Below are 15426 nucleotides of genomic sequence, written 5' to 3'. Positions count from 1 at the left end.
GCACCCCCCTCTTACCCCCTCGGCCCGCCGGCTCCGCGTACGGGGAGTCCACCGTGAACTGGTTCTCGCCCGTCGACACGCCCGAGGGGAGTCCGCGCCCGCGCCGCGCCGGCGAGCCGGTCATACTCACGCAGGAACAGGTATGTACCTTATTGTGTAGAGAATAAGGACGGTTTTAGATTGGCGCTACTGAGCTGGAGTTGACGACAACAAATGAAGCTAGTTCGAGCTACAGTGCGCCGTATTACAAAGGCACTCGAGCGCTTTTAGCTTGACACTGAAGAAACAAATGAGTGCCACTGCGCTCCGTGCTACTAAGGCACACGGATGCTTTAAGCGTGACGCTACCTAGTGAGGCAATGCGGTGTCAATAGATGGCGCTGTATCTTAATATCTTCGCTGCGCTTCGATACAATATGATTCATCTAAATGGCATCGCTGTGGTACAATACAATGCGGTGCAGATTGACGTCAATAGATGGCGCTTTTACTGTAATTTGTGTTCGTTGCGCTGCGACGCAATACGGTTCAGATTGATTGATGCAAAACCATGAGTTCTCAAAAGAAACGTCGTCCTTAGGCACAAATGAGGACAGTCTCTTTTGTTACATATTAGCACGACTAATTCCATTGAGTAACTTTTAAGCGTTCGCTCTTAAGTGACATTTGTCGATTCGCGCTCTCAGTCTGTCAAACACACTTTTTTACATTCTCTAATGGAGTCACTCCTCTTGCGCTCTCACTCATTGTCAGTCAAAGCCACACTCGGCCCTCTCCCATAGAGCCCTGCCTATCCTCGCCCTCTCAGAACGAACCCCTCTCTTACCCCCTCGGCCTGCTGGGTCCGCGTACGGGGAGTCCACCGTCAACTGGTTCTCGCCGGTCGACACGCCCGAGGGGAGTCCGCGCCCGCGCCGCGCCGGCGAGCCGGTCATACTCACGCAGGAACAGGTATGTACCTTATTGCGTTAGAAATTAAAGCGATTTCAGCTTGACACTTCCTGAGCTGGAGTATGATGACATAGCGCGCGCCACACTGCGCTGTGATTCAGCGACATAAAGACGGTTTTAGATTGACGCAGTTGACCAGTGGTGGCGCCCGCGGGCGCTTTTAGCGTGACGCTACCTAATGATTTAGTGCGCTGTCAATAGATGGCGCTCTAAATAGCTTCACTGATACAATACGGTACAAATTGACGTCAACAGATGGCGCTTAGTGCGTGTTCACTTCTCATTGATGCAATAGGTACATAGGTACCATGATTTTTCGAGTGAAACGTCGTTCTTACTAAAGAAGAGTCGCTATAATTACACCACTGTTTGAGCCCTGCAATTCCATTGGTAATTTAAAGCATATTCACCCATTAAGTGACACATTTTTTCTCATTTAAGTGACATTTGTCAATTCGAGCTCTCGCTCAGTCAAATACACTCCTTGACATTATCTCAAGGAGTCAAACCTAAGTAAGTGACATGTATTTTGTCAATTCGCGCTCTCGCTCTGTCAAATGCACTCCTTGACATTTTCTTATGGAGTCACGCCTCTTGCGCTCTCATTCATTCAGTCAAAGACACTCGGTCCCCCCATAGAGCCCTGCCTATCCTCGCCTTCTCTGAGCGAGCCCCCCTCCGGCCCCGCGCCCGCCGGCTTCGCGTACGGGGAGTCCACTGTGATCTGGTTCTCGTCATACTCACGCAGGACCAGATACCTTGATACATAGGGAATAAGGATGGTTTCAGCTTGACGCTAGTGGTGTGTCTCTTTAGGGGGTCAGTGCGGGCTACAATGTGCCATATTATACAGACACAGGGATGGTTTTAGATTGACAGTCGACACGCCCGAGGGGAGTCCGCGCCCGCGCCGCGCCGGCGAGCCGGTTATACTCACGCAGGAACAGGTATGTGCACCTTATTGTGTAGAGAATAAGGACTGTTTTAGATTGACGCTAGTGGTGTGTCTCTTTAGGGGGACAGTGCGAGCTACAATGTTTCATATTACACAGACACAAGGGTGGTTTTAGATTGACGGTCGACACGCCCGAGGGCAGCCCGCGCCCTCGCCGCGCCGGCGAGCCGGTCATACTCACGCAAGAACAGGTATCTTGATGCGATAGAAATAAGGGTGGTTTCAGCTTGGCAAAATGGAGCTGGAGTGTGATGGCAAGAGATAAAGCTATCGCGCGCCATAGTGCGCCCTGTTACAGACACACAAGGATGGTTTTAGATTGACGGTCGACACGCCCGAGGGGAGTCCGCGCCCGCGCCGCGCCGGCGAGCCTGTTATACTCACGCAGGAACAGGTTTGTGCACCTTATTGTGTAGAGAATAAGGACGGTTTTAGATTGACGCTACTGAGCTGGAGTTGACGACAACAGATGAAGCTAGTTCGAGCTACAGTGCGCCGTATTACAACGGCACTCGAGCGCTTTTAGCTTGACGCTGAAGAAACAAATGAGTGCCACTGCGCTCCGTGCTACTAAGGCACACGGATGCTTTAAGCGTGACGCTACCTAGTGAGGCAATGCGGTGTCAATAGATGGCGCTGTATCTTAATATCTTAGCTGCGCTTCGATACAATATGATTCATCTAAATGGCATCGCTGTGGTACAATACAATGCGGTGCAGATTGACGTCAGTAGATGGCGCTTTTACTGTAATTTGTGTTCGTTGCGCTGCGACGCAATACGGTTCAGATTGATTGATGCATAACCATTATTTATCAAGTGAAACGTCGTCCTTAGGCACAAATGAGGACAGACTCTTTTGTTACATTTTAGCACGACTAATTCCATTGAGTAACTTTCGTCGACACGCCCGAGGGAAGCCCGCGCTCGCGCCGCGCCGGCGAGCCGGTCATACTCACGCAGGAACAGGTATGTACCTTATTCCACAGGTTTAAAGATGGTTTCAGCTTGGCAAAATGGAGCTAGAGTGTGATGATAAGAGATGAAGCTAGCGCGCGCGCTTTACTAGTAACTTTTTGAAGCAAAACGTTATCCTTAGATAGAATATAATAGAATAACGTTTATTTTAATACTAAATTTTCTTTAGATACTAACCAGGATGTTGTCACTATTATTATTATTACACTACACACAGTTCCATTAACTAACATAAAGCGTTTACTCTTTAAGTGACATTTGTCAATTCGCGCTCTCTCTCAGTCAAATACACTCCTCGGTCTTCAATTTCTTCAATTCCTTTATCAAAAGGAACCCTCATTCATTGAATGGGTCCGCCCATCGCATTTTACTTGATGCGGCTTTAAGGTTTAAGATTTTGAATTGCATAAAGCCAATATCTATACCTTATCTCTCACTCTCCACATTGACCCTCAAAACAATTAACATTGTTCGCCAAAAGTCACCTTAATATCGTCATTATCAGATCAATGTACTTACTGTGTTTTGCACAGACGCGTGTTCAGTCTTGCATCATCAGAGAGGATTCGCGATGGTCAATTGGGGTCAATTGGTCATAATCGACGGTGGATTAAAATGATTAGCCAATCAATGGGGCTTTTGTCCATTAATGTCGGCCGGTGGAAAATTTTTGCTGACAAAGGTGACCGAGTTTTTGTTGAATAATTACCAATTGCTAATAGTCCCGTTAAAGGTTGTAGCACACTTATCAACCCGGAAAGGGATCGTAACCGTATCAACTCGAGGCGGTCAGTATTCTTTGTATGAAACTCCATACTGCAACGCATACTTATCCTCACCGTAACGTAAGGCTGTTTAGTGTCACGCAGACTGTCAGTGCGGATCGCTCCGCACAGCCGATCTGTATGAACTGCTAGGGAGCGGAGCGGTTCCTCCGGACCGCATTACTCTAAAACGCTCCCTAGAAGTTCATACAGATTGGCCGTGCGAAGCGGGTCCGCACCGGACGGTCCGCGTGACACTAAAACCAGCCTAAAAGCCTCGCCTCGCGGTTGACAGCGCGCGAAAGGCGACACAATGTTGACTGTTGATCCTTTTCCGAGTTGACAAGTCTGCTATGACCTTAACCCTTCATGGTAGGCTAATGCTTGTGTTACGAGTGGGCTCACCACAATAATCCAGCGGCGGGGTTCGAACCTGCGTTCCTCGGATCTGACTGAATGGACGTCTGCGGTGTTGACGACCTGCAAGCTTTCAAGAGGAGAGCGTATCTTCACCTTAAAGGCCGGCAACGCACCTGTAACGCCCCTGGGTCTGCGGGTGTCTATGGGCGACGGTAATCACTTACCATCAGGTGATCCGTCTGCTTGTTTGCCTCCCGTCACATAAAAAAAAACTCGTTTCGGTCAATCTGACGCATACACCATTGGACTATTGTCGCTTTATTTGAACCCGAATTTAATCAAATTGTGTGAAAAAACGCAACATTTAGTTGTGTCCGCAATTTTTGTGTATGTCTTTTCTTTTTATTTACACTGTTTTTCAAATACGTACAATTTGATACGCGGATCACCTCTTTTATTTTCTCTTTAACTGATTTTAAAAAAGGAGGTTTTATTTTCATCCTATAATAAAAGGAAAATAAAATAATACATGCCTAAAGGTAACAAATGCTATAAATATTGATAACTCAACTCACGCCCATATTCACAAACGATGCTTGCATAAATGAAGCAGCAAATCGAACGCACAGCGTTGAATAGAGCTCTGTGATTGGTTCGTGTGTCACCCTGTGCGTCCACGCGCACTGTGAGACTTCATAGTAATGTTTGTGGATACAGGCGTCATTCATTTAAATGACCTTATAATGAATGCCTTCTATTCGAATACGAATGACACATGTCAAATTATACACTGTGGCCCTTATGTGATTGGGATAGATACTATTTTGAAAAATCTATAGGCTAATGTGCTGTAGACAATATGAGCACTTACCTACCATTCAATTACCTCATCAGTTTACACTCCAGTGCAAGGAAAGTACGACACTATGGATTACTAGCTTTCCGCCCGCGGCTTCGCCCGGAATTTTGTCTGTCACAGAAAAACTTTATCGCGCGCGTCCCGGTTTCAATAACCGGGACAAAATCTATCCTATGTCCGAGAAAAGTCCCGGGACTCAAACTATCTCTATGCCAAATTTCATCAAAATCGGTTCAGTGGTTTAGGCGTGAAAGAGAGACAGACAGAGTTACTTTCGCATTTATAATACATATTAGTATAGATTAATTTACCCGACTGCGCCAGAAGGAGTGTTATTACCAGCCTGTAGAGTAGAAGTCGGTATCTCAATAGATATCGTCGCGTATTTAGCACATAATATTAGACTAAAGAAATTGTTTCAAAATCGCACGTGTTAAAATTACATACAATCCTAATGTTTGGTAATGTCAAGACCAATTTGCTATTCGTATCTCCAAGAATTGTACAACACTTGAATAAACATGAATCCACAGCACAGTGCGTTTAAAAATTACGCATTTTAAAATTACAAGTGCCGCGTGGCTTTGACGTCATATGAAAATACTGTAAAGTAAATTAAGACGTTTCATAAATTGTTAAACAAACTTATCACGTCTGATTCTGTGTTATCAGATAAGAAATAGAGTTCACGTGAGACACGTGATAACTTCTTGTGAACATAATATAAAAAAAAGTGTGACAATTCACAAAAAACATTTAACATCGAGATAAATACTGTAGCATCTTATACATAAAATTCTAATAGAGATGTTACAACAAAAAATAGTAAGGTTGTGGTGTTCATTAGTTACAGAAAAGAAAGAGTCACTTACTATAGATAGAGTCGTAAAATGAAGCTGTAAAAATTTAAAAGAAACCCCGCTGTTGCATAAATATTTTAGAAAGAAACTACAATAATATATTTTGTATCACAAAGGTACAACCTTTTTTTTAAAGGCGTCCATTATAACTACCTAAGGTACAATCGACAGCACAGCATATCTGACTATACATTTGTATTGCAATATAGCTCTTAAAAACAACTACGTAAGATTCAGCAGTGTTTAGATTTAGCTTAACGTGCTGTCATCTGCAGGGATATTCCAAAACACCGATTACGTAGTTTCTGATATATCTGTTATGCTCATGCTGGTATCTCGCTTTGTGTGAGGGGAAGGGAAACATTCGAACTTCGGATTACGTTTTTGGGAGTAGCCCCCATGTACCACAGCGATAGCTTGATGTGTCATTCTGTCCTCTACAAAAAGGTATTCCTCGAAGCGCACCCATTTTGAGAGGCACCGAATGAAGCGCACCTTAACATTTTCTCGAAGCGCAAATGTTATGTTGCCCTGGTACTTTTTCTCCATCTTAGTAGACATACAGTTCAAAATCTTTATAAGCAAACATAGGTGCGCTTTGAGCAATAGTTTAGGTGCGCTTCATCAGGTGGGCCTCATCGGTGCGCTTCTCATGTCTAATGTCTCATTCTGTCCTCTAAAAAAAGAGGAAAAAAATTGTCGTTCGTCCCAAACGAAACGAAAAAATCCCAAAAAAATGCTGTGCACCTGCCATTGCTCGGCACTGCACTATAATTAGCGCTCGTTATATACCTACTACACCCACCGCGAAACCGGTCAGTGCGCTACTCGCTGCCATAAGTGTCACAGCAGTGTTTTCGCAAATACACAGTTCCGTTGTGGTTCCGTTGACGTTCCGTGTGGACTGTGGATATCACATTTTCATTTTCGTGTCCTGTGATTTCTTTGTGATTGTAAAATCATAAGTTTTAAGTTTGCGCTCTGTGAATTTGTGACGTGTGTAGTTAGATTGTAATTTTTGTTTTTGTTTTGAACTAGACTGGTATTTTCGATCTTAAATTCATACTGGGTAGAGCCAAATGACTACTCTATGGTGCTCTTTGCACTTTTTTAACAGACTTCAAAAAAAGGAGGAGATTCTGTTACATGTAGGTAGTCATTCAGAAGTAGATATTAGCAAACGGGATTGAAATTATTGTGGATGATGTTTAAAATGTATCTTTGTTTGTAATCTGAACAATCCTTTCAAATAGTTTCTTTAGTAGAGTTTCTTCTTTAGCCTATGCGCAGACTACTTTTAGTTGGCCTATAGTCAGTATGGAGATATGAAAGTGCGCACATTACACCGATTTGGTATCGGTCGATTCTTCATACAAATTAGAATCGGGTCCAACTATCGGCCGTCTAAAAATTCAAATTCAAATTGTTTTTATTGTCACAGCGTACTGAAGGAGATAGCCGATAGTGGGGATTGTCCACTGATCGGCCACATGCTCAGCAGGACGAAGTCTGTTTTAGAAATAAGATACTAACATAGCCTAAGTTTTTACTAACATTATGGATCCCTGTTATCCGAAATAAATACTTTTTATTTTATTTATTTATTATTTTTATTGTAAAAATCGGTGGTCTGCGCCTAGGCTAAACAATCCTTTTGAATAGTGTTTTTAGGAGTTTCTTCTTTAACTGAAACGTGTCTAAGCACGTGATATTTGACTTATCTCTTGATATTTGTTTTGTTATCTAGTCATTGCACTATTATCGTGTAGGTACAGGTGTGCAGACAAACGATAGAATAATCTTTTAGCTCAATGATAATCATGATTGCTTTCAATATTATATTACAACTAGCGGCCGCCCGCGACTTCGTACGCGTGGATCCCGTTTTACCCCCTTCATCTATCTTACGCGGTGTAGATTTTTTCATACAAATGTTTTTTCCCGCTAACTCCCGTTCCCGTGGGAATTTTGCAATATCCTGTTGTAACTAAGCTTTAAGTTTACTAAGGTACCTGCATGCCAAATTTCAAGCGTCTAACTTAAGTGGTTTAGATTTTTCATACAAAAGGATTTTCCCGCTAATTCCCGTTCCCGTGGGAATTTCGGAAATTCCTTTTTTAGTGCACCTCTACGGTACCTAAGCTACGTCCCTTCCAAATTTCAAGTACGTTTAGCCGTTTAGGCTGTGCGTTGTGATATGTCAGTCAGTCAGTCAGTTTCTCCTCTTATATATTTAGATGACGTGACAGCATTCAAATCTGAAGTGTCATTGACGTTTGACGTCTCAAAAACACTCCCGCGCTGACTCAGTAAAACGCTAGACCTATTTTATGAATTCAATTAACACTTTTGCCTCCGCTTGTCCGTTTTGTATCTTCGATAAAGTACACTGAGTCAGTGACTGCCGGTCGGAGTGCGATACGATACGCGTCCTTTGTTTTACTCCACGTTCGTGTTTAGAAACGTGATTAATTTCATAGTATTATGTGTGCTGTTCGTTAAATATTTAACTTCAGGGATAGTTTGGATCATACAAGAATAGTGGATAAAAATAACAACATTTTTACAGCTAGTTAGAACTGTTTTAGGCTCAGATTTTAGTTCAAAAAGTCGCTAAAGTATGTACTTGTAAAATTATTATAGTTTATGAACTAAAACATCGAAAAGTTTCATCAAAATCCATCCAATAGATTTTGTGTCAAGGTGTAACAAACATCCTTACAAATTTTTGAGTTTATTAAAATATGAATCTTTAAAAAAATAGAGATTTCAAATCGTTAACTCTTTCAACGCCAAATGGTCACATGACAAATAAATAAATATATATCCGTGGACATTTTACACTACACTTCTAGTCCCAAACTAAGCAAAGCTTGTACCTACTATGGGTACTTGACAACGGATATAAACATACACTTTTTTTATTTTTCTTTATTCAGAAAATGCATTGATTGTAATCGTGGAAGGTGACGTGTTAACTATTGAAGTAAATTAATTAGTATTTTGATTTTGGAATAACATTTACAAAGAAAATAAACAAAACATTGTGAATGTTTATCTAAAATTAACCAAACCTTGGTTTATTTAGTTCATACTGATAAGTAGACCCCGTTTTGACTGTTTAACTAACTTGCTGATAGTAATATAAACAATGCTTGTCAAATACTACATTTATTAAGTCTTAAGTTCACAGAGTATTTCCAAAAATACTCCAAAATTAAGGCTGGGTTGCACCATCTTGCTTTAAATACAGGGTGACATTGAAATCGTTGGCATCCTTTAAAACTAAGAGTACTCATCATGATACATAGTACATTCCCTGAATATGAGACAAATCCATGAATATAGTCTTAGTTTAAAAGTCATCCTGCATAACGGACGCCAAAAATCTATCAAACTCCATACAAAAACACTGGTTATGGTTATAGCCTAAGTCTAAAAAAGTATATTTTGTGTTTTTTTATTAACAGAATAACTAACGAGTAAAGCTTAGATACCAGTGCTAGTTCAAAACTAAAAATAGAAATCAGATCTTTAAAATTGCATTTACATAAATAACAATTTTTTAAATTATTAATTATTTAATTAAGGCTCACTTGCACGACACTATGTTTCTATTATCTTTTTCTGTTGGATATTTAGTTGTCCTAAAAAAATTTTGAAATAATACCCTCTGTGCATTGTGTATCTTTTTAGATATTTTTGCACGCACACCTAAATAAAGGTATAGAATAATCTAAAATCGAGTAATTGCGATCATCGGAATCCGAATCAAAAACGACGTGAACTATTCGCTGTTTCAGTCAAAAAAATATTTTTCAGTTGTACTACTCTTTACTTAGGTGTGAAATATCCTATTTATGTCTTACTAAAGTGCAAATTACCCTTAAATCGTTATTCAAACACAATTTCACCATCCAAACTAAAGTCCGGTCGCCGAGCAGATAGAATTTCGTCCAATGACCCCAAGCTACCCATCCTTATCGCTCGCGTTTAATTATATTGCTATCGCTCTCGCACACTCTATCATTGGACGAAATTCTATCTGCTCGGCGACCGGACTTTAGTGACCTACAAGTGCTAACTAATTTAAAAACAAATAGTGACCAACCAGTGCTAAACTAAAGTAACAAACCTAAAAACAAAAAAAAACAAAATGGCCGCCTCTGCCGAACTACCCGCGCAATACCACGAGATGGAGAAGCACATCACTGACCTGGAGAATGTGAAGACTGAAGAAGAATTGAATAAGAAGCTGGACAATATGAATAGATTCGGTTTCTCCATCAGCAACTGGATGAAGTACTTGTTCAATAGGGACACGAAGAACGAGGTCTTTGATCCAGTTTGGTTGACAGTAAGTTGAGAATTTGATAAGGATTTTGCTTTGAAAAACTGTATATTTTCATAAATTGTTAAAACCCCTCCAGCTGAGCTTAATATTAAACCCGTTAAGACTTCATACTAAGCTAAAATGCGGATATTCCACTTTGTTCACCTGGGTGAAGAAAGTGGTCGAATCAATTCACCTGGATGATATCATCTGGGTGAATTAGTTTCGAGATGAAATCAGGACACTAAAAATTCCACTTTCACCCAGGTGAACAAAGTGGAATAATCCAAATATGCGGATTTTGTGTCACTTCACTACAAAGTGGAAAATTTTATCTTTTAAGTAAATAGGTTATTGTAACCAGGAACAGCTTATTGATTTGAAAAAAAAAACAATCATCAATATGTATTTATCATAATTAAACATGCGGATTATAATTAATCTTACTAATTAAATGTACGACAATACATGACTGGTAATTAATCCGTATGATATGGTCACGTTTTTTAAAGCGTTATATGTTATTATTTATTTAACCTTTGTAGTCTAATGCTAAAACCACAGGTTTGTTCAAGTCTGCTTACTACTTTTTTATGAACAAAAAGGCAGGTATTTGACAGCAATCGCAACTGGTGTTAGGTAAGATGCAGTATAGGATGGTACCTATATCTGCCCTGTAAGTGCCTATTCACTCTCGCCTTAAAAAGGCCCAGATTATAGTGTTCAGGAAAGACAGCAGCAGGCAGCGAATTCCAGTCCCTAGCTGTTCGCATTATAAAAGTTATCGAATCGCTTAGTGCGAGCTGGTGGAATGTCGACAATGTAGGGATGGTATGCTAACCTGCTTCTGGTTCCTCGGTGATAGAAGGAACAACTACCTCCTTATCTAAATCTGTCGCCATAACAACAATGTTAACATCGTTGTTGTATTTCGGCAGGTGGAGATAAGATTGCCAGTTCTGTGGTTGAGGATTCTGAATAAAACTCGCTTCCACTCTGCCTGATTCCTTTTCATCGGGAGAAAGGAAACAAAGAAATCAATTTTATTAAACAAATATGCTTTGACATTTTAACCCTTAACTAGGCTAAAAAAAAGTCGTTGGTTTTTAACCGTATCTACATCACAGCATAAAGTTCAAATTGATGTGGGCTCTATGGGCACTAGAGCCTAGTTTTGGTTTAAACGTACACCTGCTCAATGTATTCTAGCTTCTCCCGGAGCATTTCAAGACACTGGCGAACCAAGCTTAGAGCTACCCCGTTGTGGTGAACCCTTTGCTACTATAATTTGAACTTATAAGGTCGAAAACCAATTAACATTTGCAACACGTTGTGTTAAAAGAAATTAACGAAAAACCTTTGCCCACAGATAGACGAGTACAAAACGCAAGCTGAAGAGAGCATGCAGAACGCCTGGCGAGTGATCCAGCTGCCCAACTGGACGCTGGAAAAGCGAGGAGCCAACGGGGACCTGGTGGAGTCCAAGAGAACCGACCAGCTCGGGAAGGTCTATAGGTTTACGGTGAGTTGTACCATTGGGTGGTTCACGTTAAACTGGTCATACACCACATTTAAATTCGAACTCAGATGTTCTCCTGATAAATTGGCGACATCACATTTAAATTTTTAACTCCCTCTATGTTCTTCTGGTCAATTTCGTTGCGGATCCAAATTCCAATGACAGTTAAATTTCCCATTCATTCAAACTTGGCTTTCGCTGCTGAAGTTTTTGTTGGCAGTCAAGATGTAGTCCCTGGCTGCAGAAAAGATGCAGGTGATGGTGAAATGAATACCTTTTTATAAGGGTTCGTACAGAGACAGAAAGTAAAACATTTTAAACTTTCGCGTTCCATTTCTACTAAAATAGAAAGACACGGGTCTTAACGCGACATTTCATAAGTGTCAGCGTGTACCGATAACACTCAAACATTAGCAGAAGAATGATGGGGCGCGTCTTCGTGGATGAAACGATTTATAACAGTTGTATCGTGCTTGCGTTTCAGGGTATCGTGGAGTGCCCACCAAAGTTCCTGTTCGAAGAGTTCAGAGACAACCTCACGAAGCTTCCGGAATGGAACCCCACCATTTTGAAGAGCGAGCTCATCAAGGTATGTCAGAGCCTTAACAACAGTTTAGTTTATGTTTGATATGTGTGCAAAATTTTTATTTTTATATTTCATCTGGTCCATCTGTCTGGCATCTTGTAGCACAAGCTCAACCTATATTTTTTCCTCGTATTACGTCGCGTTCCGTCTCTTCATGCTGCGTTCCATCGCTTCATGTCGCGTTTTGTCGCTTCATGTCGCGTTCCGTCGCTTCATTTAGCGTTCTGTGCCGTCGTTTCAAGTCGCATTCCGAGGCTTCATATTACATTCCGTAGCACTCCGCACCAGGCTTAGACCTCTCGTACCAAGTGACCGCGGGCGGCGGTCGCGGTATTATCGCTCCGCGCGACTTCGTCATACTGCGGCGAGCGGCCATGCTGTCGCGACGTAGTATGACGGAGTCACGCGAAGTACTGTCAGGAATCTTATAGTTCTAATTAAGTGAAAGTATTTTTCTTGTACAGTGTAGTAAGATTACCATAACATTAGTCTTAATGAGCAACCTAAGGCATCTTACCCGTTGTCTTAGACGAGCTACAAACGTGGCAACTTTCAAGTCGCTTTCCGTCGCTTCCTATGGCGTTCCACCATCTCTTTATGTCGCGTTCCTGTTGCGTTCCGTCGCGTCATGTCGCTTTCCGTCGCTTCATGGCGCGTTTCGTCGCTTTATATCGCGTTTCGAGGCTTCATATCGCATTCTGAGGCTTCATATCGCATTCTGAGGCTTCATATCGCGTTCCGTCGCTTCACGTTGCGTACCGTCACTTTATGTCGCTTTCCACCGCGTCATATCGTATTTCGTCGCTTTTTGTCGCGTTCCGTCGCTTCATGTCACTTACCTGGAATTGTTCCATCCTCTTCAAGCCATAAAATCATTATTTCAGGAAATCGCACCAGGTATCGACCTCTCGTACCAAGTGACCGCGGGCGGCGGTCGCGGTATTATCGCTCCGCGCGACTTTGTCATACTGCGACGAGCGGCCATGCTGTCGCGCGACGGTCGCGTGGTAACGGAGGAGCCCCACAGTTACATCAGCAGTGGGATTAGTGTGCAAGTGCCTGGGTACCCGCCGCATAGGGATATGGTCAGGTGAGTGGGCAAAAATTGGTTTTATATGATTTGATTTTTTTGGCGAACAAATTACCGCAATTAGGTGTCAATGTCAATTCATAAAATTACACATTAAAAGTTAGTATAAAAGAGTTATTCTAAAGATAGAAAATTATTTAATATATAAAAAAAACTAACTAACTCATCCCAACATATTTTTCTTATTTCAACATAAAATATAGTCATGAACAAAAATTTTGAAGAGTTTTGGATCGATTATCGTCGGCACGAAAAAAGCATGTGCAAATTCGTCATCACACTTGTATAAATGTGTAACAAATTATTTTGGAGTATTCTCAGTTATGTTTAAGACGAATTAATTTTCAATGTATAGAACTTACAAAGGTGTGACGAATCGACTATGTGGCAAATAAACAACAACCTGTTTTGGAAAAGGGGGTGTATTGTCTCGAATCATTGGTACGGTTAATTAAAAAACTATATCAGTGGCCTTTAAAAGCTAAATAACTGAAATTAAATTTTAACAAATAGTATAATATCTAGGTTCTGTGGATTTAGACACCAAATGTCAAAACTTTTTCTTTTTGTTCCTCGTGACGTAACTTTTTGATCGATTATGGGGTAAATGTGTGCAATTCGTCCGTCCACAGAGGCCACAACAAGGTGGGCTGCTGGTACATGAAGCCGGTGAACGGGAGGTCGTCCGGCGGCCGTATAGAACAGTTCACAAGCTTCCAATGGCTCATGTGCTGCGATCTTAAAGGTGAGGATTATTTACTTATTCTATCATTTTTAGAGTTCCGTAGCCAAATGGCAAATAACGGAACCCTTATAGATTCGTCATGTCTGTCTGTCCGTCTGTCCGTCCGTATGTCACAGCCATTTTTTTTATTAAAGCTAGGCGCAGTCCACCGACTTTTAGTTGGCCGATAGTTGGGTCGGGCTGTTGATCAGTATGGAGATGTATGAAAATGCGCACATTACACCGATTTTTTATCGGCCGATTCTTCATACAAATTAAAATCGGGCCCAACTATCGGTCAACTAAAAGTTGGTGGTCTGCGCCTAGGCTAAATCACAACTAAATGAGAAAAGTATGTAGATCAAATTGGACGCCCTCTGCCCCATCTAGGGGAACCTTAAGTCAAATAAGAATGCCCGTTCTCACCATAAATCCCCAATTTTTAAGTGACCCCTATGGTAACACAACAGGAATTTGTTTTCATAGGGGTCACTTAATAATCAGGGCTTAGACTAACTTATCGATATTTATTTAATCCCATATAAATTGGAATACCTATGTATAGGTACGGTGAAAAGGCAATTTCTGCCAGTTTACCTTCAACTCACAAAAGCGAGTGAGCTTTAGTTGTGTGTGTACGTGTACATGCACATAACGATAGTGTAATGTCTATCGAAACTTTTTAAAAACGAACAGTAGCGAGCCACCACACATGTAAAGCTCACTCGCCTTCGTGAATTGCAACTATACAAAAGTGTACCTAACTTAGTTTTTTGGTACTAAACTGAAGTTATTTTATTTTCCAGGAAAAATACCTCAATTCGTCCTTGACGCAGCGTTCGCTTCAGTTATGCTAGACTACATAGTCCACGTCAGAAAATTCGCAGCTGAATCCAAAGCAGCCGGAAAATTCTAGTCCAAAGACGTTTCAGTTGTGTGACAGACGCTACGTTTCAGCGACGTTTCACACGTGAGAAACTGAAATAGTGATGTGGAATGAACGTTTCACACGTGAGAAACTGAAATAGTGATGTGGAATGAATGTTTCACACGTGAGAAAGTGTGGTGGAATGTGATACTTCATTAGTGTAATTTTGTGACAGTTTCGTGTGTGTGAAATGTGAATAATAGTTTCAGTTGTGATTTAAGTTTAAAAAAAAAGGATTTGTGAACAGGTTTTACCATTCAAGGCCGATTTTTCAATCGTCAGATATCTTTTAACTGAAGAATAAACTTGTCATTTTGACATATTTCCCATAATAAAACTGTCAATGTGCCAAACTTATTCTTCAGTTAAAAATTATCCGACGATTGAAAAATCAGCCCTAATATAAATAAGCATTGATGATAGTTTTAGATATAAGTGAATACGGTGTTGTTACAATATTCCACAACATTAAAAGACATTTCAACTGTGACAAAGTTACACTACTGAAAATATTAGTTTC

General features: G+C 41.1%; 1 protein-coding gene across 1 annotated transcript in view; it reads left to right on the top strand.

The window, feature by feature from the left end:
• The window catches only part of LOC135084975 (steroidogenic acute regulatory protein-like), a 29379-nt gene extending 14250 nt beyond the window's left edge, over nt 1–15129 (top strand). The window contains exons 8-12 of the mRNA XM_063979734.1: nt 11429–11581; nt 12063–12167; nt 13049–13254; nt 13887–13999; nt 14785–15129. Coding sequence (XP_063835804.1) covers nt 11429–11581; nt 12063–12167; nt 13049–13254; nt 13887–13999; nt 14785–14894 — 687 coding nt within the window. The 3' untranslated portion in view covers nt 14895–15129. The remainder of the gene's footprint in view (nt 1–11428; nt 11582–12062; nt 12168–13048; nt 13255–13886; nt 14000–14784) is intronic.
• The last annotated feature ends 297 nt before the right edge of the window (nt 15130–15426 follow it).

The sequence above is a fragment of the Ostrinia nubilalis genome, chromosome 27, assembly GCF_963855985.1.
Source record: "Ostrinia nubilalis chromosome 27, ilOstNubi1.1, whole genome shotgun sequence".
Lineage (NCBI taxonomy): Eukaryota > Metazoa > Arthropoda > Insecta > Lepidoptera > Crambidae > Ostrinia > Ostrinia nubilalis.
The sequence above is the reverse complement of the archived record's forward strand: the minus strand, read 5'-3'. Positions and strand labels throughout refer to the sequence as shown.